The 24,541-nt window shown below is 40.9% G+C and overlaps 1 protein-coding gene across 1 annotated transcript; it reads left to right on the top strand.

The window, feature by feature from the left end:
- Nucleotides 1-154: 154 nt before the first annotated feature.
- On the top strand, nucleotides 155-22,304 carry LOC103481708 (vesicle-fusing ATPase-like). Its single transcript, XM_081600901.1, has 22 exons — nucleotides 155-451; nucleotides 1,929-2,014; nucleotides 2,813-2,909; nucleotides 3,484-3,523; nucleotides 5,084-5,250; nucleotides 5,362-5,472; nucleotides 5,643-5,718; nucleotides 6,735-6,890; nucleotides 9,073-9,272; nucleotides 11,072-11,237; nucleotides 11,341-11,415; nucleotides 12,150-12,337; nucleotides 12,868-12,963; nucleotides 13,976-14,132; nucleotides 14,215-14,348; nucleotides 14,701-14,767; nucleotides 14,863-14,942; nucleotides 16,380-16,514; nucleotides 17,703-17,816; nucleotides 19,729-19,784; nucleotides 19,973-20,042; nucleotides 21,841-22,304. Exons 1-21 carry the CDS (start codon nucleotides 440-442, stop codon nucleotides 19,998-20,000), a joined length of 2,241 nt encoding a protein of 746 aa, XP_081457027.1. The 5' UTR covers nucleotides 155-439; the 3' UTR covers nucleotides 20,001-20,042; nucleotides 21,841-22,304.
- Nucleotides 22,305-24,541: the final 2,237 nt, after the last annotated feature.

The raw sequence follows: 24,541 nt of genomic DNA, 5'->3' as shown, positions 1-24,541 counted from the left end.
TTGTTTACAACTTGATGACAATGTTTGCATTCTAAACCAAGATGGAGCAAAAAAAAAGGAAAAAAAATGGCTAAAAAAGATGTCCTTACTTTTTTGTGCCAACTACATATATTCATTTTAGCAGTAGTTATGGTAATCAATATTTTAAAAATATATATCTGCAATTCAAAATAAGACAACCAATGTTCAATAGGGTGTACTTAAACGCCTTTAAACTAACTCAAAATGTCTATAGTTAAGAAATTGCCACACATAATATGGCGACGACCTTGACGTACAACCCGGACTTTCCGTCTGCTGTAATATACGTACGTAGTGACGTTCGGCCACGTACTCTAATCCCGCCTCCGGTTCGTCACTCATTTTTGTACGTTTTACATTTGTTTCTGTAGTCTTTTTCTGTCTACGAAACTCTGATGTCCAGTTAAATCCAACAAAAATGGCGACACGGGTGAGTTTATTTTGACAGGTTTATTGGAACTCCGACACCAATATACAGTGAAGGAAAAATACATAAAAGTACACCATACTATTTTAGAACGGGAAGTTTTCAAATGAGCCTGCACAGCATTAGCCTGAGTAGCAGGATCAGTTGTCATTCAGAAGTTCCGGAAGAAGAATCTTATGACCAGTCTGCCGTTAATAGTCGGTTCTGCTATTGGTTTATAGGTTAAAATGACCAAACACCAGAGAGTTGCTTTATCTTCCAATAAAATAATATTTCTGAGAAAAAATGTACCCGTCTATGATGTGTAAATGCTGCTGAATAGTAAATGTAGCCCCGGTGTTTACAAGGTAAAATGAAGGAAGTGCCACTGGATTTCATGGCTGCATAAGGGCTGCTTCATCTGAATCAGAAAGTTTTAGTTGAAATGTTTTTACGTTATGCAGTACACATCTTTTATATTTTTTCTCCATATTATTTCGCTAGTAGATTTCAATCCGACATTCCAACAATTTCAACTTTACACTTGAAAATACAATTTACACCTGCTGAGGAAGTCTTGTTTAAAGTTAAACATAAACCGAGGACCACAGCAAGCATGTGGAAGCACACGCTCCAAGTCAGATGAGACCAGAATTGAACTGTTTGATCCAAAACTAAAACTGGTGTCGGGAGTTGGAACCTAACTGCAAAATGTAGGTTTGGGGGGAGGTTAGGCTACAACTCCCCCTCCCCCCTCACACACTCACACACACACACACACACACACACAAATATACTAAGCTTGAAGCATCCTTCCAGGCACCCTTAGCATCCTTATATTGAAACATGATGGTGGCAGAAAGATGCTGTAGGGATAGTAATGCAAGGGTCATTGTTGAAGGGAAGATGAATGTAGACAATATTAAGAAAATATGCGAGCGATTACAAATGACTCAAGATTGGTGAAGAAATATTGTTTGGATAAAGCATATTTTTGTATTGGAATTGCCTGAATTCTCTTGAGAATCCCCCGTGACACTTGGAACAATTTTTGTTCATACAGTAGACACCATCCACTCTTGAACGTGGCATTTTTTTTGTGAAGAAAGGATCGCTCTCCTTGTATTTACTCACAGCGTAACACTTGGACATGTGGATCTTTGCAAATCTAACTTTGACCTGTACCAAACAATATTATGACAGTCTTACAGGGAGTTTGCTGCTCTCTGTTGACGCAGCGGGCATTTCTGTGCTTTTACTCACTGAAACATTTGTCCTGGATTAGTAAATCAAACCATCGCCTGGATTAATAAATCAAACCATCGCTGATGATCTTCACAGAGCTTGTTATCTTTGCGTGGAATTAAAATTTGTTTGACACCCTAAAACATTTAAAGGTGCAAAAGCAGCATTTAGATTTATTTGCTAAATCTTTTAAAAGTAATATTAAATTCTCAGTGGAAATATGAGTAAGTTGTGGTTATTCCTGTCTTTCTCTCAGTCCATGAAGGCAGTCAGGTGCCCTACAGAAGACCTCTCCCTGACCAACCGCGTCGTGATCAGTGAAAAGGAGCCGAACTTGGAAGAGTAAGTGGGATTTTTATTTTATTTTTTTCCTGATGCATCACAGCTGGTTAACTTTTTCACCCGGCATAAAAATCCGTTAAGGAATAAGCAGTATAAACAGTGTTGAATGTAACTTTATGAAACATGCCAGAGGAGCCGAGTGTGTTGACTTTAGATGTAAATCTTACCAATCAGCTGACAACAGACAGAGGGGGCAGATTGAACGACTACGATGAGTTTTACAATATTTGAAATAATCCTCTCATGTTTGTACAGATGGTGAGCAACGCCATGTTGCTGCACTTCACACCGAGCTGTTTGCTTTTTATCGATACTTCAGAGGCTGATTCTAAAATAACTTGATTTGATTTTTACTAGAAGGTTTAAAGGAATAATCCCACATCCGACAGGAATCAGGATAATGCCTTAAATCTCCTTTAGCGTCTCGATTTTAGCCATCAAAAATTTAAAGTCCTTTCAATAAAGGCATTACACATAGACTGATCTATTTATTCATTTGTCTCTATTAATGTTGATTATTGTGGTTTCCGGTTAAAATAAAGTCTCATTTTACGATGAGCGGTTGACTTAAAAGTTGCCCAGCAGACGGTGATACAATATTTGATTTGATCTTTTTAAACAAAATTACCGAAATAAAAACTCAACCTTTTGGATGATATTCCGGTCTTACTTTTTTAATTTTTTAATTAATTTATATATTTTTTTGACTTCAGAGGTTCAATAAAAAAAAAAAAACGACACTTTTCTTTGTTTCGTTTTTTTAACTGCTGTACCTGATTGTTTGTGTTGTGCCTGCAGACATGTGGTCGTGTCCAATAACAAGCAGGAGTTTGTGTTCACCACTAAGAGACATAACGAAGTGAGCGTCGGCTCCATCGCTTTCAGCCTGCCACAGGTACGGCTCGCGACGTGCGTCACTCCCCCGCCTACATGCTGCCTGACTGCGTCTGATCTGTACAGCTAACCCTGCAAAGAATGTCCTAAAGTTTGACTTAAAAAAAAAAACAAAAAAAACTGTTTTTGAATTTGTTCAAAGGACAAATGTGTGAGTTGTCTTGCATGGGCCTCTTTTGTCTCAATCTGTCTGTTCCTGCTTTTTTTCCCCCCCTCTTTTTCTCTGCCCGCTCTCCCTCTGTCTAAAACACTGGCAGCAACAGGACTCAGGTACTACTGCAACCTCCTCGCGACGGTCTTATTTTAACCGTCTCGCAATTCTACCAAATCAAGGTAGAGCTTGATTTGCTCAAGTTCTGCCTGGTGGAAGCTGTTCATAAAAATGCTGTTAAATAAGACCACTTCCAGAGGAATGTTGCACTCTGAAAACATGCTGTAGTCATCTTTTCTTTTTCTTTTTTTTTGTCCTGCTAGAAATAGCTTAACTGGCAATCCCGTGCATGTTTATTTTATTTTCCATCATGACAAATAAATTACCCTTAACTAATTCAAGCCCTTCTTCTTTTTCCCTACAGAGAAAATGGGCAGAAATCACTCTTGGAGATGAGTTCAGAGGTGAGCCTTAAGAATTAAAAACTCGTTTAGGTTTAGAACTTCATTCTTGGCCACTAGAGGGCAGTGAAGGATCAAAGCTAAACTGAAATAACATGTTTATTGAGCCATGTCATAAACATAGCTAAAATTCCTATTCATAGTAGGAGCAAAGCGATGTTTAACAACTAATTGAAGTTATCTGAATGTTTGTAATGACCTTTGAAAAACTCAAGTGAAAGTAGGAAGGATTTTTACAACATTAAAAAAGCAGTTATTAATTATTTGGGATTTAACTATCGAATCTAAATGGGGCCAAAAGCAAAGAGCCACACAAATATTTACTTAAGTGTTTCTGGACAATTTGCTTCTTGCTTCTGCAGCCGTTCACAAGCTTTGAGTATTATTATTCTGACTGGACAATTTGACCAATCCTCAAACCAATGGTTGGTTTTCTGGACTTGGACCCGGTGTGTAATAATAATTTGTACATATTTAATCTAGCAGGTTATTTTTATTTTTTTTAACCAGCTTTATTTATTCAGGGGGATCCTCAGGGGAGTGTTCGGGGTCGTTGTGCGTCTCTTTATGTTTGATATTTCATCTCGCCGTCATAAAACTTGACTCCCGGATGAAATTCAGTAGCCGCCGTCTCTCTGGCTGAGGTGTTCCTCACACGTCTCGCTCAGGAATCCCATCCAAGCTTTTTGTGTTCGCTGACATTAATTTGTCATGTGTTAATAATTAGCCTCCGGCTGCAAACTTTAAAGACTTCAAACGTCTTGCTTGAGGTGACTGACGTTAAAGGTGGCTTGACTTTAATCTGACAGAAACCCTCCGACTGACGTCTGGTGGGTCATTTAATGCTGATTTCCAAGCATAAGAAGACGAGAGAGAGGAGTTCAGCTTTTACTTAAGTGACATAGAGACCGCATAGAATATTTGTTAGCCTGCAGGTATGACAGGGTAACGTGGGTGGTGTCGGTGAACATCTGTCTCAGAGGCCGACCGGCTTCCAGAGACGGGAGAGAGAGCCTCTTCTTTGATGAATATTTCGCCGAAACTCTCCGAGGCCAAAGCGATGCTCGGAATGACGCGGGCTATTATCAGGCGAAGAATAAAAGGGGGCCGGCCCGCTGGTTCATTCGCCGTCTGGAGGAAAAGAATAAGCTTCACGGCGCTTTCAACGGTTTTGACGTCATCTTAAAAGACTCAAGAAGCGCTTTGTAGCCTTTGTAGTTCAGGATCGATATCATAAAAGACGACATACTTGTATGAAGGATGGGGTTTGAATCAGAAGCTCCTGCTTAACTGGGATAACGCTTGTGTGGGTGTGCGATTCTCAGCGGTGTAGGTTTGAAACTAAATGTCATCGGCAAACATTTTGGTGGTGAACTTTGCCTTTTCAGTTTCAACAGCCACATTTCGCTACGTATCCAGGTTACCACGTTGCAGCTAATTAGAATATCATCAAAAACAGCAACAAAGCTATTATCACACGATGGCTGCCGTAGCCTAGTAGTTTTTGTGAAGTTCTGTTTGAAACCTAGAGCTTTTATCTTCATTTTTTTCCCCCTTCCACAGTAACAAACTACAAGTTTGACAAATCCAAAGGGTGCATAAACACCATGACTGTGGAAATTGACTTCCTCCAGAAGAAGTACATCGACAGTAACCCGTACGATACGGACAAGATGGCAAGCGAGTTCCTGCAACGCTTCTTCAACCAGGCATTCTCCGTCGGCCAGCAGGTGTTTTTTTGGGCTTTCCAGGGTTAAATATTAGGTCGACACAATGTCTGCAGTCTTTTTTTTTTTATTTTTACAGAAATTAACGTTTTTCTTTTTGTTTCCCTCGTCAAGATGGTATTTAGCTATTCTGAAAAGCTCTTCAGTCTGGTGGTGAAAGAAATCGACGCCATGGATACCAGCATCCTGAGAGGAGAAAAGACATCCGACGCTTCAGGAAAGAAGGTATCCGCAAACGTTCCTCTCGTCCAGCCAGCGTCCACGACCGTCTCGAGTCAACTGACGCTCTTTATTTCCATTTTTTTTGGGATTTTTTTTGTTGCTCAACATTTCCGTGAGATCCGTTCTACTGTGTCCACGCCAGGATTATCGTTTTCCGTTTCTGTTTTCCTCAGATAAAGGTCGGTCTGTTGCTGGCAAACAGTCAAGTGGTTTTCGAGAAATCGGCAAGCTCGGCTGTTGTCTTGATTGGTGAGTGTTACGTTGTTGCATGTCACAGCGCCGCGTGTTCCTCCTCCGCAGACGTCTTCGTTTTTAGCTCCTCTGCTTCACTTAAGACAAAGACAGACCGGGTAAATTCATGTTTTCACATGTTGATTTCATTTAATTGGAGAAAAACCATCCAAGCCCTCCTGGCCATGTATGACAGGGTAATAGCTTCCCTGTTCAAAATCATAAATTAACTGTGACTAACAACATTTTCAGGAAAGCTGAGTTCAATTTGGAAAGCCACGCCCTGGTTTGATAACTCCCAAACGTTGTGACTGTTTTCTTTATGCAATCAGCCTTTTTAATAATGAACTTTTGTGGTCTTTCTTGTGTTTGTGTCGTCCATAGCCTAACACTGTTTGTATTTAAAATGCACTTTAATTTTATGCAATATTTTAATTTCACGGCACGCTGGGTTTTCATTGGCTGCATTTTTTTTCCAATAATCAAAATGAACAGAAATAAACACCTGAAATATTTCACAGAATATTGCATGCACAGCATATTAGTTTTACTTAAAAAAGAAAAAATTATTGAAATAAATAAACTTTTGAATTGTATTCTAACTTGCACATGTAAATGCTAAGATAACCCTGGAAAATAATTTTTATTTTATTCCATCTAAAGTAACTCGCATTCGGGCCACCAGGGGGTGCACAACACCCACATAGCGAGGTTTACCTTCACCTTTGTTAGGCAGCACAGCAATAACAGAAGCACCTCACACACCGTTTGTATTTATTAGTAATTAAACAGCTTGGACATAATAAAGTTTGCAAACTCGCAGGAAAACGAAGAGCTGTTCAGAGCTGCTTCTTCTTCTGCTTTTGTAGTTCTGACTTTCTGTATCCATTGGGCATATGTTGTTAGAAAAGAGAAAAAAAAAAAGAAAGATGGCCCCCGTTGCATGTTCAGGTTGGTTGGAAATGCTCTGCGATTGTCATGTTTCAGCTTGCCGCTCGTACATTTAGTGTCTTGTGCTCACTTCACCCCCGAAGGAAAATCTAAAATCCGAGATGCTCGGCAGTCCATCATCAGCCCTGACTGGAACTTTGAGAAGATGGGGATTGGAGGCCTTGACAAGGAGTTCTCTGACATCTTTCGCAGAGCCTTCGCCTCACGAGTCTTCCCTCCAGACATCGTTGAACAGATGGGTACGTGCCCCTCCTCGCCGCCCCCCCTTTTGCAATTTTTATTTTTTTTGTTGGTTCCTCCTTCTCTTATTTATCTGTTCCTGCTCGTGTGCTTCTTGTGCTGAAAACAAGATTATTGTTCTGTGTCACTGGAACATTCTCTTAAATTCTCCTCATCACGCTAATTCTACCTCAGCCCTCTACAAATGTATTCCTTAATGGTAATTTCGGGCTTTTAATTGTTTATTTAACCTTTTTCCTGGTTGGAATCATTCAATAATATACAACTGTAATGAATTTAAGACCAAGAATAAGGTTTGCACGTTTGAATTTGCTGTGAATTAATTTAGGGTCAAAACTGGCATTAAAGCAGCCACACTACACGATGCTACCCCACAGCGCTTGGTGGGTGTGGCTGGTCCATGTGGGAGTTTCTGCAAATTCCAGTCAAACGTAACTGTGTTCATTCTGGACCCGGTTCTTGGTTGGCAGAAACTCCTGTCCACAGTCATGTTAAACAGAAGCAGAATCTCACAGCATGATGCCAACACCACCGTGCTTAACTGAGGTAGCGTTCTCAAGGTTCTTGGTTAAATGTTTTTTTGAAGGTCCGGTTTGACATGTTCCGAGAAAATATAAGGCGCGTTTATTTTCAAGATTATTATTCAACTTCTACGAGTGCAAAATTTTTTAGAAGGTGCTATAAGTTTTCAGTTGTTGTAATGAATCTTGAATCGGCAGTCGGCGTTAATCAAACAGCCAAGGCTGTGTCCTGTTCTGGGCACCGCAGACCGATGACTAAACGGCCCTGACAAGAGACCTCTGCACACACTCATTAATAAGTCTCTGACAGCTGTCAGGTTACATGATGATTCACTCTAAAGGACAGCAGCTCGCTCTAATGAAAGTCGTGAGTTGGGCCCGTTTGTGACTCAGAACCCCAGACTTCGCTTCCCACATCTGCGCTTGATCACCCCCGCACTGTGGAGCCAAATTTTTACACCCAGAAGTCTTATGAAAGGTTTGCACCAATCAGTTTTAGAAATCCGCTCCGTGCTGAAAGAGTGCAGCCAGACAGACCTGTACCCACCGTGGTGGCAGGCTGACCTTTAGCTGGGTGGCTGTGCGCAGGAGCTGCCCTTTGGCTGCCGGCAGCTGGCTGTCGTAATGAGATGGCGTGCCCTGATAGAGCTTCCCGCTAAGGGTAAACTTTTAATTGGCAGGCATGTGGAGCAGGGGTGTGGGGGGCGGCGCAGGTGCTGACAAGGAGGCGTTCCTGCTAAAAGTCTGAAAGTTTCACCTTGTCTCCCCTTTGCTCCCGGAGAGGCGAGACAGGCGGACAGGAACTTCAGAGCTTTGTCTCCGAAAAGCCGCAGAGACAAGCACTGCGCTTTTCTCCGCCGCGCTCTGCCCCCCGTCCCACCTGTCGGCCCGGCTGCTTTTCCCTCAGCACACCCAAATGGCATCTCAGATGGTTATCTGGGGCTGCTCAATTAGTCTGGGCTAAATGTCATTAGGCAGGTGCAAAAGGCCATGAAAAGATCCAGACTTTGAGTAAAATCCAGTGGAGAGTTTGTCGCATCCAGACACACTTGAACTTTAGAGGGAAAAAAACCCCCATAGATATATAAAAATGAAGTTATTGATTAGAAGTTAGTTTTTTTGAACTCTTAAATTACATTTTTTTAATTGTTTCTTGGGAAAGATGAAGGTAAAATTCACTTTCTCTCAACAGTGACTTATTTTCTTGCCAGGCTTTTAATAAGAGTCAGATTTTTAGAGCTCACAATTAGTAAATCTCTCCTGCTTGATCTCTTGTCTGGTCAGTGTTAGACTCAGCTGAGATTCACTTATTCTAATTAAGACAATTGAATATGAGAATGTGAATACAAATCCATGCCACACTTTTCAGATTTTATGTTTAAAAAAATGGAAATAATTCACTTATTTACGCACTACTTCATGTCAGCTGACCTCATAAACCACAAAATGCATTATATGTGTGTGTGTGTTTTTTTTCTTGTATTCCGTGTTTCATCCCTTATGTGGAGCTTTTATATACTGTATATATATATATATATATATATATATATATATATATATATATATATTTTTTTTTTTAGAATGTTTAAGTTCTGTAAAAGCAAGTCCTCTGTGTTGAAGTGAACCCTTCTTCTCGCTGTGCGCGCATCTCTGCCTCCAGGCTGCAAGCACGTGAAGGGAATCCTGCTGTACGGCCCCCCAGGCTGCGGCAAAACCCTCATGGCCCGTCAGATCGGCAAGATGCTGAAGGCCCGGGAGCCGAAGATCGTCAACGGCCCAGAGATCCTCAACAAGTACGTCGGAGAGTCCGAGGCTAACATCAGGAAGCTGTTCGCAGATGCAGAAGACGAGCAGAAGAGGGTGAGAGGAGAATACGCTGTTCCCTTTTTCTTTTTTTACCCCCCAGAAAGTCACTTTCATGGAGACTGTTTTATCCAAAGCACAAAAAAAACAACAAAAAAAACAAAACAAAAAAAAAGCTGTCCTGTGTTGCAGAAGAGTCCTGGCTTGTTTTAGTAGCCATTTATTTTGTCATTAATGTCAAAACTTTCCCGACCCTTCATCGAGACATCAGAAGTCTCAGACCTCTCTAAAATAAAAATAATAATAAAAAAAAAAACAATAACTAATATCGTCACGAGTGGAGAGATCTGCCCTTTAGCCAGACGTAGCTGTGAAGTTCTGCTTAAAGGCCCAGCAGCGACGGCTGGCCTGATCAGTGACACGAGCGTCACTCTGCACCACTTAATGATAGCGCTGGGTTCTCCTTGACCCCTCCATACGCAAACACACACTCGCACACACTTACACACGCACACACAGGATCCAGTGTGTAACATACGCAGCCCCACACCTGCCTTAAATGCTACGTCAGGGTTGACAGGCTCGTCGACGGAGGGATGACCCCCCACCCTGCCGCTCGCTCATTCATTCCATCTGTTTGTCTGTGGACGGCCAGGACTCGGCTCAAATTAGATAACCGTGGAGACGTATAAAAGCGGTGCTTTCGTACCCATTAGATCAGTTTTTTTCCCATTTCGTCACATTACAACCAGACATTTTTAATGCGATGGGTCACAATTGTAAAGTGGAAAGATAATGACCAAACACGCCAGGCCGACATTAAAACACAGTAGTGCTGACATCATGCTGTGGGCATTCGGTTTCTTCAGCACGGTCAGGCGAGCTGGTCTGAGTTGATGGGAACGGTAAAGGAGAAGCTAAATAAAGGGCGATCCTGAAAGAGACACTTTGATGAGTGTTTATTAAGATGATTGTTGTGCCTTTCAACATTTTTTACATCATGTGTCAAAGAAAACCACCTGTGGTATTTATTGGTAGATCAGAACAAAGTAGTGCTTTCTATTGCTAAATGGAAGGAAAACTATCAGTTTTGTAGGGGTTAGATTCTTAACCCCTACAGTTAAGAATCTAAAATGCAAGACATACATTTCTATTCAGGCCTACGTCTTTCTAAAACGCGTCTGGCTCAGTCGGATCGGATGGAAAACATCTGTGGAAATCAGTTTTCAAGTCTCGCTAAACGTTCTCAGTTGGATGCAGGTCTGTGCTTAAAAAAATGCCCTGATCTAAAACCATTCTAAAACCACAGCTTTTGTAGCTGTTGGTGTTTAATTCTGCTAAAAGATGAACCTGCGCCCCAGTATCAAGTCTTTTCCAACCATCACCAGGTTTTCCTCCAGGAACGCCCTTTATTCAGCTCCATAAACCTTCCTATCATCTATGAGCTGTTTCCATTTTCTCTAGAGAAGAAGAACATCCCAGTGTCATGATACTGCCACCACCAGATGGTGGGTTGTTGACTAATTTTCTCCTCCAAGTCCGTCCCACAACAGCTGGATTTATACTGACAAAGGTGGACTCTACTTATTCATTAAGAAACATTCAAAAGCAATTTTATTGTTCTGGATTTTATGCGCAATTTTTCTATCACACAGAATTAAAAAAAAAAAAACGCAGGCAATACCCCTAGGGAACCTGACAGTTTTGCAAGCTTGATCATTCTGATAAAGTGTGTTTGGCGTTAAGAGGCGAAGAGGGACCTCCGTGCTTGTAGGTGCAGATGTTTTAAGATAACAGCAGACGGCTTATTTACGGTCCGCGCGTTAATCTTCCTCCTCTCCTGCCTGCCTCCGCAGCTCGGAGCCAACAGCGGCCTCCACATCATCATCTTCGACGAGATCGACGCCATCTGCAAGCAGCGCGGCAGCATGGCGGGCAGCACCGGCGTCCACGACACCGTGGTCAACCAGCTGCTGTCCAAGATAGACGGAGTGGAGCAGCTCAACAACATCTTGGTCATAGGTGAGAAGCTGTGTTCTAGCTGAGCACCTGCGCTCTATCTCCTGTGTGTGTCATTCATCCTCTTCCCGTGCTTCCCATCTCTCCCATCTCCCGTCTCCCACAGGTATGACCAACAGGCCCGACCTGATAGATGAGGCCTTGCTGAGGCCTGGAAGGCTGGAGGTGAAGATGGAGATCGGTAAGAAGTGAAGAACACACGCAGACGAGGCTCCGCTCCACTGTTTATTTCGAGCAGCGTCTCTCGCAGACGACCGCAATGTGGATTTATAATGTATTAATGATAACGGCAACAAAAAAAAAAGAAAAACTATTAATTGGTCCAACATTCCTGTCTAAAGTAAAGTAAGCAGTCAGGTGGGCGGTCTCTTGCTTCAGATAAATTTAAGAATGTTTTCTTAAATTTTGTGTTAAATAAACACTTTTTTTTTCTTTTTTTTTACCTGTTATTGTTACAGACATGCTTTATAAGTTATTTATTGAATCCAGACATTAACAAATGAAGCCCAGACTAAAACAAAGCGGTGAAATCCCTCAGCTGTTGGTGGCCAGAACGTCATGCAAACACCCCATTTTTTTCCTCACTTTTTTGTCCTTATTAGTCAAAGCTTCTCCTTGCAAACTAAATGAACTTTACTCAAATATCTTAAATTATAATTCGAAACTGTTTCAACAGATATCAAACTTACTCCAAAGGGAGAGATTATGTCTAGAGTGCTAAAATAGAATGAGTATGCTGTATCCAATAAGGATGAAAATGTTCAGAATGATAGTAGGGAGCCTAATCCTGCTCACATAATTGCCACAGTACAAGATTATTTTCATAGTGCATAATAGTTGGGGTGCTTAGAATAGCTTTTCAACTTAATAACTATTCGCTCACTAAAATCATTCTCCAACTGTTTCTTTCTCCAGGGTTACCAGACGAAAACGGTCGCATTCAGATCCTAAACATCCACACAGCAAAGATGCGTCAATACAACCTGCTGGCCACCGATGTGGACGTTAAGGAGCTCGCCGTGGAAACTAAAAACTACAGCGGTGCTGAGTTGGAGGGACTGGTCCGGGCCGCGCAGTCCACCGCCATGAACAGACACATCAAGGTCAGAATTTACTTATTTAAGGGCTTATTCATTATGTGCATTGTGAAAACTGAAAAAGGAATACTGTACATCTTACAAAAAATAAATACCATATGCATCCAGGTGCAATGGGATGTTTGTTATGTTCGGACCCCTGAAACTTAAGCGTTTTATCAAGTGCACTGGCTCAAATCTACACAGCTCACTGCTGCACACAGATAAGGAAAAGTTCTCATCTGTTAAGTGTTCTGCCCCCACAGGGTCAGACACTCAGAGAGCAGCAGATATTAGAGGGTGATGATAAGCGACGGACAAGGGGTGTACACATCTCTGATGGTTCTGACGCTTTTCTTCACTCCTCTAAGCAATTATTCTTCCCTCCCTTTCCCTGTCTGACCTTTTTGCTACAGGGGGAACGCCGTCTCGTTGCACGTTGAGCAATCTAAATGTGCCGTATTTCACGTAAAAGCGGTATTTACCAAGGGGACATTGAATTGTATCAGTTAGGAATGTACTTATTTTTTTTATTTTTATTTTTTACGCTGTTGCAGGCCAGCAGCACAGTGGAGGTCGACATTCAGACGGCGGAGAAGCTGCAGGTCAGCAGACTGGATTTCATGGCCTCGCTGAATAACGATATCAAACCGGTAAGTTTGTGTGTGCGTCTCTGTTTGTTTCTGTCCTGATTGAGTCAAATAGGGACAGGAAGTCACCAATCAAACTGGTTTCCATCATGTGTAATCATTCCCTTTTTTATCTTACCAACAGTAGGAGACCGTGAAGGTCTTTATTTTGGCTCTGCAGAAAATCCTGTGCTATATTGTAGTAAAATTATTACTATACATTGTAGTCAGAGTGAGCACATACTTTTTTATATGCATACTAAGTATGTCATATTCTAGTTTTCTCTATACTTATATATGCTCCATTTTAATCATGTATAAATGTCACTATTAGTACTTCTCCCTATTGTAATGTACATAATATTTTTGGGTATCTGGCCAGGGCAGCTATATAGTAGCTAGCTGACTAGTCGATATCTGTATGAAAGTTTGTTTAGCAAGCTGCTTGTTATAGCCTATTTGTCTATTACTTTGGATTGCTAACTATTTGCCTGTTGAAGAAGTTAGCTATCTGGTCAGTTTTCCAGCTCTCTGCAGAATAGACTTCCTAGTAACCATGTTACTATGCTAGCCAAGCTACATTCTAGCTAGCTATTTGTGTCATGACATACTTCAGCTTGTTTAGCCAGCTGTCTGTCAAGCTAATAAGGCTTTTGGCAGTCAATATGTTTAGATAGTTAATCATTATCAAAGTAATGACTAGCCTAGCTTTTCAACTGTCTCTACTGCAACTTTAGCTGTAATAGACATTCATTTATTTTTCCTAGCTAAGTAAATAGATAGCTATCTCACAGGCTATCCGTTTAGCAGAGGATTGTGGAAAGTAGTTGACTTTTCTTGAGTAACCTTTTGAAAATAATTTACTTTTAGCAGTTGTTTTTACTACCCTGTACTTTTACTTGAGTAATATTAGTATGAAGTATTGCAACTCCTACTTGTTTTTAAAGTTTAAATGTGTTAGTTGCACCAACAACATTTAACACATTTTTTTGTTATGTATAACATGGTACAATCATTTTTTTCTGTCTGTTTTCAGGCGTATGGAACCAACCAGGAGGACTACGCCAGTTACATCATGAACGGTATAATCCGGTGGGGTGATCCAGTTTCAGCCGCCCTGGAGGATGGAGAGCTGCTGGTGCAGCAGACGAAGAACAGTGATCGTACACCGCTGGTCTCTGTGCTCCTGGAAGGTACGTCAACGTTAACGTGTTCAAACCCACAGGAAGAAAAGCATTATTTTTCCCAACTAAACTTTTCATGTTTCCCTCTCAGGCCCACCTAACAGCGGGAAAACAGCTCTGGCAGCTAAGATTGCTGAAGACTCCCAATTCCCTTTTATCAAGATCTGTTCGCCTGACAAGATGATCGGACACTCTGAGATCGCCAAGTGTCAAGCAATTAAGAAGGTACGCCTTATTTTCAGCTACTGAAAAGTTTAAATACATATAACTCACAGGAGATATTAGAATTAAAAACCGTTGTTTTTTGTGTGCCTAATAAAAAAAAATCACACACACACATTTTAAAGGGACTTGTTGAAATGCATTTCTTGTGGGTTAAAGTTTAGATCCAAGTTTTTCTGTTAACTACTGATGTAATATGGACCTGACAACCTTGAATTGGGGAAAAGTGTTTTATTTTATTTTATTTTTTACTGAAAACAACTAAAGGACTTTAAATCTAGAATAAACTCATCCAAAGTTATTTTTTCATACTCATTTTAGGTTTAATGCTTAACTGGTTTCTGTTTTTTAATAGATATTTGAAGATGCTTACAAATCACAGCTCAGCTGTGTGGTAGTTGATGACATTGAGCGCTTGTTGGGTAAGAACCTTATTTCATAGAAATCAGTGTAGATATATGCTATCCTGTCGATCATACTCGGGTTAAAATGCATTACTATTTTTTTTTTTCTCCAGATTATGTGCCGATTGGTCCTCGTTTCTCCAACTTGGTGCTGCAAGCGCTGCTGGTTCTCCTCAAGAAACCGCCTCCAAAGGTACCCGCAGTTTCAGTTGTGTTATTCATCTCCTCCTCATGCTGTTAGTCCTTAGGCAGCAGAAAGAGGGCAGCAGATCTTATGGACGCCTACACAAGGTCTCATGAGGAATTGATGGAGGTCCTTGGCTGCGACTGGCATGTGTGAGCAACTGTGTGAGGTTATTAGCAAATGTTTTGCTCCGGGTCCGTTGTGCTCACAGTGAATGGTGGCGATACAGACCAATTTCTCATAGCTTCTTTGGTTGTAGTTTGTTGTTGTGTTTGTAAATGAGGGTATAACCCACTATATGGCTGCTTGAGAAGTGGCGCGGGGCCGGGCGCTGAATGCCTGGGTGCCGAGCTCCTCCGGGGTTGTAAAGCGCTGAGCCCAGCGGGGCGCCTGGGGCCGGGGGAGGCCAGGGGGACACGGAGGAGAATGGGCTCTGTGAGAGATCCAGGACCTGGCAGAGCTGCCGCCTGTGTGGCACCTCATCTGCATGCAGCATCACAACCCCCCACGCCATGGGGGGGAGCGGGCAGCTATAATCCCCCTGTCTGCTCACCACTCCTCTTCTTCTCCTTCCTCCGTTGTCTGCTCCTGGTTGTCCTCCAGCTCGTCGGCTTAGCGGAGCTGCAGTTCTTCTCTTTTGTCTTCTTCTTCCTTTTTTTTTTTTTTTTTTTTTTCCGCCCATGTTTGTCCCCTGTGCTGTTGTTTTCTACTCTGTTACGTTCTATGCTGCCATTAGTTTCTGCTCCGTATGCTCTTGTTGCGACTGAGACCTCGCTAAATGCCGTCCTTCAGCGGGGCCGACTGCAAATCGCACAATCGATTTAATGTTGTTTTAAAGTCTGCAGAAAAACCTCAAATGAAATGAAGCAGAAAACAGCTCGTAAGGAGTTTTCTTGGCCTTATGTTTAAATGAGCAGCACAAAATTGTTTAAAAGGATGCTTGATGCTTTTTCTCAGATTTTTGGAAATGATTGGGCAACTTTAGGACCTTTTGATAGTTTTTTATGTATGTTTTATTTCCTCTAATCTGGTTTTTTTTATTTTTTATTTTTAAAGTCTACCTTCAGACTTCCTCAGTAATAAGGAAAGACAAATGTTTGTGACGGCTCAATTGAGCCTTTTTTTGCACGTTGTTTTCTTTACAACGTGCAAAAAAAAGGTGCAAGACATAAGTAAATGCTCATCTGCTTGTAGTGCAGATTGAACATGCAGGGTTTTGGTTTTTGTAACAGGATTCAAGTCTTTTCAATTTCAACAGAAAATCCACAAAACCTACATCCATATCTACAACATGTGCTACTCCGTTTTCTCCTTTCTTTCTGCATGTGAGCAATTCTGGTTTAAAATCGAGCTTGAATCTCTGGAGAGAAAAATCAGGGAGTAAATTGGTGATAAGGAACAACAAAAACAAAAAAACGAATGAAGCACGTGTCTCCTCCCTTCCAGGGACGCAAGCTGCTGATCATCGGCACTACGAGTCGCAGAGACGTGCTCCAGGAAATGGAGATGCTGGACGCTTTCAGCACCACCATCCACATTTCCAACATTTCCAGAGGAGTGGAGCTCGTGCAGGCCCTGGAGGTAAGACATGCCCGACTCAAACCCTAGCCGAATGCAGAATAAATTAAGCGGGACTAATTAATTAAATGTTCCTGATATTATGCCTTCTCTCTCTGTTTCTCGTTGGCATTCGAAAACGATTCGGTCTAATGTTTGGAGAGAGAAGCTCAATCGCAAATATATGAGGGACAAAATCAAACAGATTTTGCGTCAGTGAGTGAAAGAAGTGCTTAATCCCCAAGAAAAACAGGATGTAAAACTAATATCATTTTTGCTGATTATCCAGAATCTTGGACATGTTGTCAGGGTCAAATACTTATTTCATTCAGTGAAATGGAAAAATATATAATTCCTGTGTTATGCCTTTATTTTCCTGTACATCTTAAAATAAACCCAGCATAAAAATCAGTAATATAAATGGCTAAATTGGTATAATATAAAAAAAAAAATGTAATTGAAAAGTTTATTCATATTTCACCAAGTGAGATTGATTATGTAGATTAATTACACAGTCTGAGGTTTTCACATCTGGTAATTATAATGGAACCGTACCATAATTAACGCATCTTCTATTTTATTGAATTTGAATGAATTTGAAAATAATTTTCATAATTCAATTTAAAAAGCCAAGGTGTCTCTGCAGGCTGAGGCTCAGAAGCTACGTTTAAGCTTTCGAGAGTGGCGCTGTGACAGAGTTTTTGATAATAAATGAATAAAAGTATTTATTAAAAAATGACTCATTTGAGCTGGTTTTCCGTGTGTATTTTTTATGCAACAGACGTCACAACAAATTGTGAAAAATGAAGGAAAATTTTTTTTTTTTTTTCCCCATTGCTTTATCATTGTTTTTGTTTTGTTTTTTTAAATAATACCCTAAAATACTAATTGTGGTCCTTCAATTGAATCATAAAACCCACTCATTTTCTAAAGTGTGTCTTTATTAAGTAGAAAAAGACACATCATCAGCGAGGATAAAACAGCCTCTTTGGATTGTAGAAGCTGCTGACCCACAATGTAGGTCATAACTTGGACATCATATTTCTGGTTTTAAGAGGATTTTTGTTGCTCTTAACTGATCTAATTCTATGACAAATTGAGAGGAACCTCAACACGTGTACTTATTACCGTATGTTTTGCGTCACATCTGAACTGTTTTCAGATTTCATGTGGTTATGTTCGACTCGTGTCTCTTCTCTCTGCTCCCCTCAGCTGTTGGGGTCTTTTGAGGAGAAAGAACGACTCGGCATAGCTAACGCAGTGAAGGGCAAAAGCTTGTGGATCGGCATAAAGAAGCTGCTCATGCTGATTGAAATGGCCGCACAGGTATGGGTGACAATATTGGTTATGATTCGACATAACACTTGACTGTTGAGCTGGAATAACGTCCTAGAGCTCCTTAAGGATTGTTGTAGTATTTGACAGCAGCTTGGCTCAGAAGCTCTCAGGGATTTCTGAAGGTGCTTCAAAGTTTTGCTCTTTTTTTTTCATTATTATTTTTAAGCTGCATCTCCAGAAGATGAACAGAATCTGAATATTCTGACTTTAACAGAAAATAAATCCCTTAAAGACCTGACAAGGACCTAACCCGAAGGAAAGTAGAGGTCCTGGATTATTAAAGTTCCGAAACACTAATGAAAATCCACATTTTATATTATTTGTATAAATGTGTTTCAGTTACATTTTCAATAATTAATTAATTTTAAAAAAAAAATCGACTTTGAGAAATGAATCTTTTCCATATGAGGTCACATTGCTGTGGAACCAAATCAATTTATTTTTAAGGCTTTTTGCACATTTGCACCAGGGATGCCAATAAGTGTGGAGAGTGCTGTATATCACTGCTTTTATAGCTTTGTGTTGGCTCCAACAATGACTGATCCTTCCTCATTTTGCTCTAAAGCAAAGATTTAATTCGCAACGTCTGTAAAACAGTTCCTTTTCGTGGAAGCCCTCACATTCAGAACACGGTTTCGTAACCGTGAGCCGCACCGCGTCCCAGCAGCTGGGAGAGAACTGCTCGTGAACTGGAGCCGCACTGGAGCGCTCTGCTCGACAAATCACTGGCGAAGCCACGCGGCTTTCATTCCAGCTCGCGGATGACAGGTTTTTGTCCCCGACTGACAACAAACAGGCCGTTCAGAGTCGAGAGTGTCGGCCAGATGTGGAGGAACACGGAGGGATGGGGGTGATTCAGCTCAGACCACACTGCCAGTTTCAAATTTGTGCTCTGAATATAAAATCCGACATGACTGATTGATTGGAGGGGCTATCTTGCATCTTCCAGCGCTTCGGTTTTAACCCCTCGGCTGTTTCGACTCGCCCAACTTCAACTCTGCACCCAGAGTGTTAGTAAAGTTGAACAAACTTGATTTTTTGCTTGTCAGAAGTTTTTCCATATAGGAATTTGCACTGATATCAGATGTTATCAAAAGCTAAATGCAGGACAATCCTGTAAGAAAGTCTGTGAGATGCTGCAACCGACTTGAGCAGAAGTTCACTTGGAACAGGACAACAACTCTAAACACACCGTCAGAGATACTATAGGATGGTTTAGATTAAATAATGTTAATGTGCTAGAATGGCCTTGTCAAAGTCCTGAGCTAAATCAAATGAATAGGAGAACAGGATTGTAGAAAGTACCGACTCAGGAATACACACGCATCTCAAAGTTCTATTTGTTAACCGAGTTTAAATATACGCATCGTTTTCCTTCCGCTTCACATTAAGACACCGCTTCGCATCGGTCCAGATGAAACAAATGAGAAGTTTGTGGTTGTGACGTGACTAAAGGTTTAACTGATCTAAATCCCTTAGCGAGGCTCTTCACCTTCTATTTTGTCGCTGGTGCAGCCCGACGGAACACCTCCTGCAGCATCGCCTCCAAACTTTTGTGTCTGTTCACCGAGCCTGGATGCGGTGTGTAATTGCTGTGGTATGCGCGGCTGCAGCCATGTTTTACACCCTCCCTGTTCTGCGCCTGAAGAAATATGAACCTGCGTTCGCCGAGACATGCTGCGAACAGGCGTGTGGCGTCACTCGTCTTGGCGTTCCCTGTTCCCCTCTTGTTTTGCTCCCGTGCTTTCACTGAGGTTGAATCCACTTCTTCTCTCCCCCTCACCCTATATTTTATTTTATTTCTTCTTCTTTTTTTTTTTTTTGCAGTTTTATGTAAAACAAGGTGTTCCAGTTTTAGCAAAAGTGACACGTAGTTTCTAAGATGTTTCTCTCTTTGCAGATGGACCCTGACTACAGAGTCAGTAAGTTCCTGAGTCTACTGAGGGATGAAGGAGGGTAAGTATCCTCTTCCTGTTTCTGTGACACTGAACACTCTCACCACACTCGCACACATTCGTCACTGTTGACCGAGACGGGGAAGAGCCAGATGTATACATTTCGATCAGTGTATGAAGTGAGATTAATAATACACACGTTCTCTCTCTGTTTTTTTTTTTTTTGTGTGTTTTTTTTTTTTCCTGCAGTCTCGATTCTAAGGTGGTCAGAATCTAGACGCAGTGAAAGAACATAGCGAGGAAGAGTCATCCTTCATCGGTAAGGCTGCAGAGCCTGGATTAAAGGGAGATTACGCGGAGCTGAGCACATGTAGCGGCCAACCAGATTAACAACCACCATCGGCTTCATTAACACTCCTCGTGCAAATGAAAATGGAAACTGCAGGGCGGTATGGTTCAGTACGGGGGGGGGGGATTTAATATCAACCCTGATTCGTGAGATATTTCCCCCCCCACCCTTTCTCCAGATTTCTTCTCTCCTGAAATGTTTCAGATCATCAAACATCTTTTAGACAAAGAGAACCTGAGTAAATAAAAAACAAGATTTTCATTTATTAAAGGAAAAGAGCCAGCCAAACCAACCTGACATGTGGGACAGTAATTGTCCATTAAACCTAGCAGCAGGTGCCGTCAAGCATTTCTCATAGCTAATGAGTGTTTTGCGTCCTCGTTGAGAAGTTTGAACCAGCTTTTCTTCTCAGAGTTGTTTTAATTCAGTCACATTACCAGCCTGATTTAAGGCTGTATTTTGACTAGGTCACTCTAAAACAGGGGTGTCAAACTCCAGTCCTCAAGGGCAGCTGTCCTGCAGTTTTTAGATGTGCCACAGCTACAAAACACTGGAATGAAATTGGTTAATTACCTCCTCGTTGTGTAGATCAGTTCTCCAGAGCCTTAATGACCTAATTATTCTATTCAGGTGTGGTGCAGCAGAGGCACATCTAAAAGTTGCAGGACAGTGGCCCTTGAGGACTGGAGTTTGACACCTGTGATCTAAAACCTTTGTGTCTTCTATTTATTGATTCATTTTAATCACTAATCCTGCCATGAACCTGAGGCCGGATAGCAAGGCATCCTGAAGAAACAAAGCTACGACCATGTTTGAATTTCAAATCAACATAACATCCTTCTCTGAAACGATGCCAATTTTGTCAGATGTGACAGTGAGACCTTTTAGAAAGTTCCACTTTTTTTGTGAAGATCATTAGGATCACATTTCCATTCATTTTGATCTGGGTGTGTTTCTGGCCTCATGTCTCTCAAATGGTTGCTATATTTTTCCTCACTCTCCGATTTCTTATTGTTAAATCATCAATACTTACCTAAGCTGGTGAATTGTCAGACAGATGACAGTGACTTTGTTTCTAATGTTTTTAATACTTATATATATATATATATATTTTTTAGGTTGGAGTATAATATCTATTTATTTGAGTTTGCTTAGCCTACTTCATGCAGTCAGGCAAGGTCTAGTTATATCTGGATATTTGAAAATTGTTCAATCACAAAGTAATCTTAAAGTATTAAAATAATATCTACATAGCACCATCACTATTCTAACAATCAAGGCAACTGACATGTAGTCTGATTGTTATAAGAAGGAAAGATTTGTCTTTTTTCTCTACAGTGATGTTTCTGTACAGGATGCAAGTATCCACTTTTCGTCATGCATGTATAATTTTGAGCCCGTAAATTTCATGCGTAATGGGACCATTTGAACTTCTGACAGAAATTTCAAACGAAACAAAACTCAAAAGTTTCCAAAAGTTTCGGTGCCACACGCTTAACGGCGCCTTTTTAACATCCATCCTGTGAAGAACATGGCTGCCCACGGTGCAAAGACTACAATAAAAAAAAACTTCTCCGCCTCCTGCAGGAGTTTTGCTGCTCATCGCAGCCTCAGAGGCTTATGGTATAGTCGGCGTAAACAGTGTTCCTAAAAATAAGCCAGCTAGACAGCTGCTCCCTTGTGGCGGCACGTCCTCTTTTTTTTTTTTCCTGCCAATCTCTTCTCACTTATGTTTGTTTGTTTGTATTTTTTTTTTTTCTCCACTCAGCGACTAAGAAGCGGAGGCCTGAAAGAGGCTGACAGGGGGGCAGGGAGGGGGGCATCAATCTGGATCCTTCCTTCTCGCCCCCGGTGAAGTTCCCTGCAGTGCAGATGTCTGCAGCAGCCATCGACCAGGACACCGACTTCACTTCAAAACTGTGCCAAGCTGGGAAATGAGACTAGAAGTGTGTATATGGGATGCTTGCGTTTTGGATTCACTGATGACTAATGCCGCCATCCTGGCCGCCAGAGCTGCTTAGGGATGATTTTTTACTCATTTATGTTAAAGAGTCAGCACAACTGAGGCACTTCTATAGCAACATGTGCACAAACACTAATTATGAGACAGTTTTATTTCAATGCACGGATGTGTAGCCTAACCATTCCACGACACGACTTGGTGTTCAAGTTGTGCGCCCGCTTCTATCTGATCTTCTTATTATATGAATAAATTCTGTTGCTTGCAAGACACTCTGGTTTTGTTAATTATTTAATGCTCATCCATCCACCTCTAGGCTGTGCGCAACATTCAAGAGTCGTGCCTCATTTCCTGGTTCCTGTCTTCCAGACTTTCTTGTAGTGTTTTAGATATTTAGAGGTTTGTTTTTGTTTTGAACTTTGACTATTATTTCTCACTTCTGACCAGCATCGTTTGTGCAAAACCTCGCAAATTATTCAAACTCCTTACTTCATTTTCCATAAATTTTACTTTTAAAGAACATTTTGTGTGACGCCCTTACATAATGTAGCTCATACCGGTGGTGTTTTCTGATATGGGCAACTGCCCAGGGCAGCATCTTGTTGGGGGCGAGAGGGGTTTCATCTTCTCGGTTTTGTGTTTCCACCCATCTGTGCTCTAGACCAGGAAACTGACAAAGCTACTGCCTTGATATAAGTGGTGACTTTAACTGCTGGAAGACAATTACAGGCTCGGTTAGAATGCAGAATCAGTTGTAACCGAGCAAAGTTTCGATGCCTTGTAGTGCTGCTTATGTTTCTGCTGGTTTTATTAGAACTAAGGAACGTGTCGTTTCATCGTCTTGAGGCTCAGTTTTCAGAATTGTATGCTCTAGTGAGAATGCACCTCAGTTAGTGAAGGACAGCAGATGGAATGTAAGTCAATAAAATACAGGGTTCCGACACATTTTCCCAGTAAACGTCCCACACTTTTCTAATCTCTAGAGTTCTCAGTTTTTGAATTGTTGTCTGTGTATAGAATTGAAGATTGCGTACAGATTTTGGACATTTCCGCATTGTTCAGATGCAAAAGCTACAAAATAACATACCGCGAGGAAGGCTGGATGAATGGATGGATGGATGGATGGATGGATACAACACTGTATGTGCAATGTTTATTTAACTACCAGCACAAAAAAACCTGGTTAGAGTAATGTTCTTTTATAATTTCAAATATTTATCATGTTAGACAATAAAAGAATAAAAGTTGCTGACATTTTTACATACTTATCTTAAAATATGTGGGAACCCTGGAAATACGGTCCTAGTTTGAAAAATGTGCTGTCGTGTTGTTTTTTTTTTTCCACAATTTTTTTTTTTTTTTTTTTTTTACAAAAATACACCAGTATCAAGTTGACAAGTGAAGACGTCGATCCGACGCCGGAAACATCAAGAAACACGAGGCAGACAGATTTTTCTTCTTCAAATATATAATCTTAGTTCAGTCATACAGATATATACATTGTATAATAAATAATATTTATAAAAACATAACATTTACGATTATAAAATAAAAAGGGAATTATTCACTTTAAAACATTTGTACAAAACTTTGGATATAGCACGGGGGTAAAGTCAGGATGTCGGATAGTGGAAAGGTACATCCAGGTAGACGAGGACACAAATATGCTAAGCTATGTCACACAGAGAGGACAGCCTATACAGGGTGGGTATAATTTATAAGAAGCATGGGGAACCGTCACAAAATGATTTTTTTAAATTAAAAAAAAAAAATCTTTTCCAGCACAAAAGACCTCATTTTCCCTTGGTGATCTCCCAGTTTAACCTTCATCAAATCCATTCCTCTGCTGAACTCCTCAGCGTTACCACGACGGTGCGGCAGGCATGTTTTTTGGGGTGAAGCGCAGACGAGAACACAGCTTCATAAATCAGACCTGTTGAATGCTTCGGCACGGGAAAAACATGAAGGAATGCTGGGAGAGATGTGACGGCCAATCAGAGGCTTTCCCTAATCCTTGGTCCTCCACGTGTCATCACATGTCCTCTTGTTTTTTACTGAATCACATTTATTTTTAGACACAAATCTTTACGATGAACCTGATGAACTGTAATCAAACGCGCTAAAGCTCGACTCAAGTGTGAGGCATGGATCCGTGAGCAGTTTAAAGGCCGAACTCGCCCTCGGAAAGTGCAACAAAGCTATTATTCATAAGAACTTTGCAGACTTAAAAAAAAATTTTTTTTTATTATTATTTATTTTTGTATTCCCACCTAGAGTTGTTGGAATAGTGCATACATAAACCAATGTGGGGATGTTGGTGAGAGGAATGCGCATGCAGCCTCCTGCATACCTTCAGTCCCATCCCGATGGCCATAATTCAGAAATGCAGTATATATATATATATATATATATATATATATATATATATATATATATATATATATATATATATATATATATATATATATATATATATATATATATATATATATATATATATATATATATA

This window comes from Poecilia reticulata, chromosome 19 (genome assembly GCF_904066995.2).
Source record: "Poecilia reticulata chromosome 19, P_reticulata-male-v2, whole genome shotgun sequence".
Taxonomy (NCBI): domain Eukaryota; kingdom Metazoa; phylum Chordata; class Actinopteri; order Cyprinodontiformes; family Poeciliidae; genus Poecilia; species Poecilia reticulata.
Note: the sequence above shows the minus strand (reverse complement) of the source record. Positions and strands in the feature narration are given on the sequence as shown.

What these genes read in the sequence shown, in the direction of transcription:
- LOC103481708 (XM_081600901.1), top strand. An exon ending in AGACATCGTTGAACAGATGG is followed by an intron (nt 6,891 to 9,072) that starts GTACGTGCCCCT and finishes CTCTGCCTCCAG; the next exon opens with GCTGCAAGCACGTGAAGGGA. An exon ending in AGCTCGTGCAGGCCCTGGAG is followed by an intron (nt 16,515 to 17,702) that starts GTAAGACATGCC and finishes TGCTCCCCTCAG; the next exon opens with CTGTTGGGGTCTTTTGAGGA.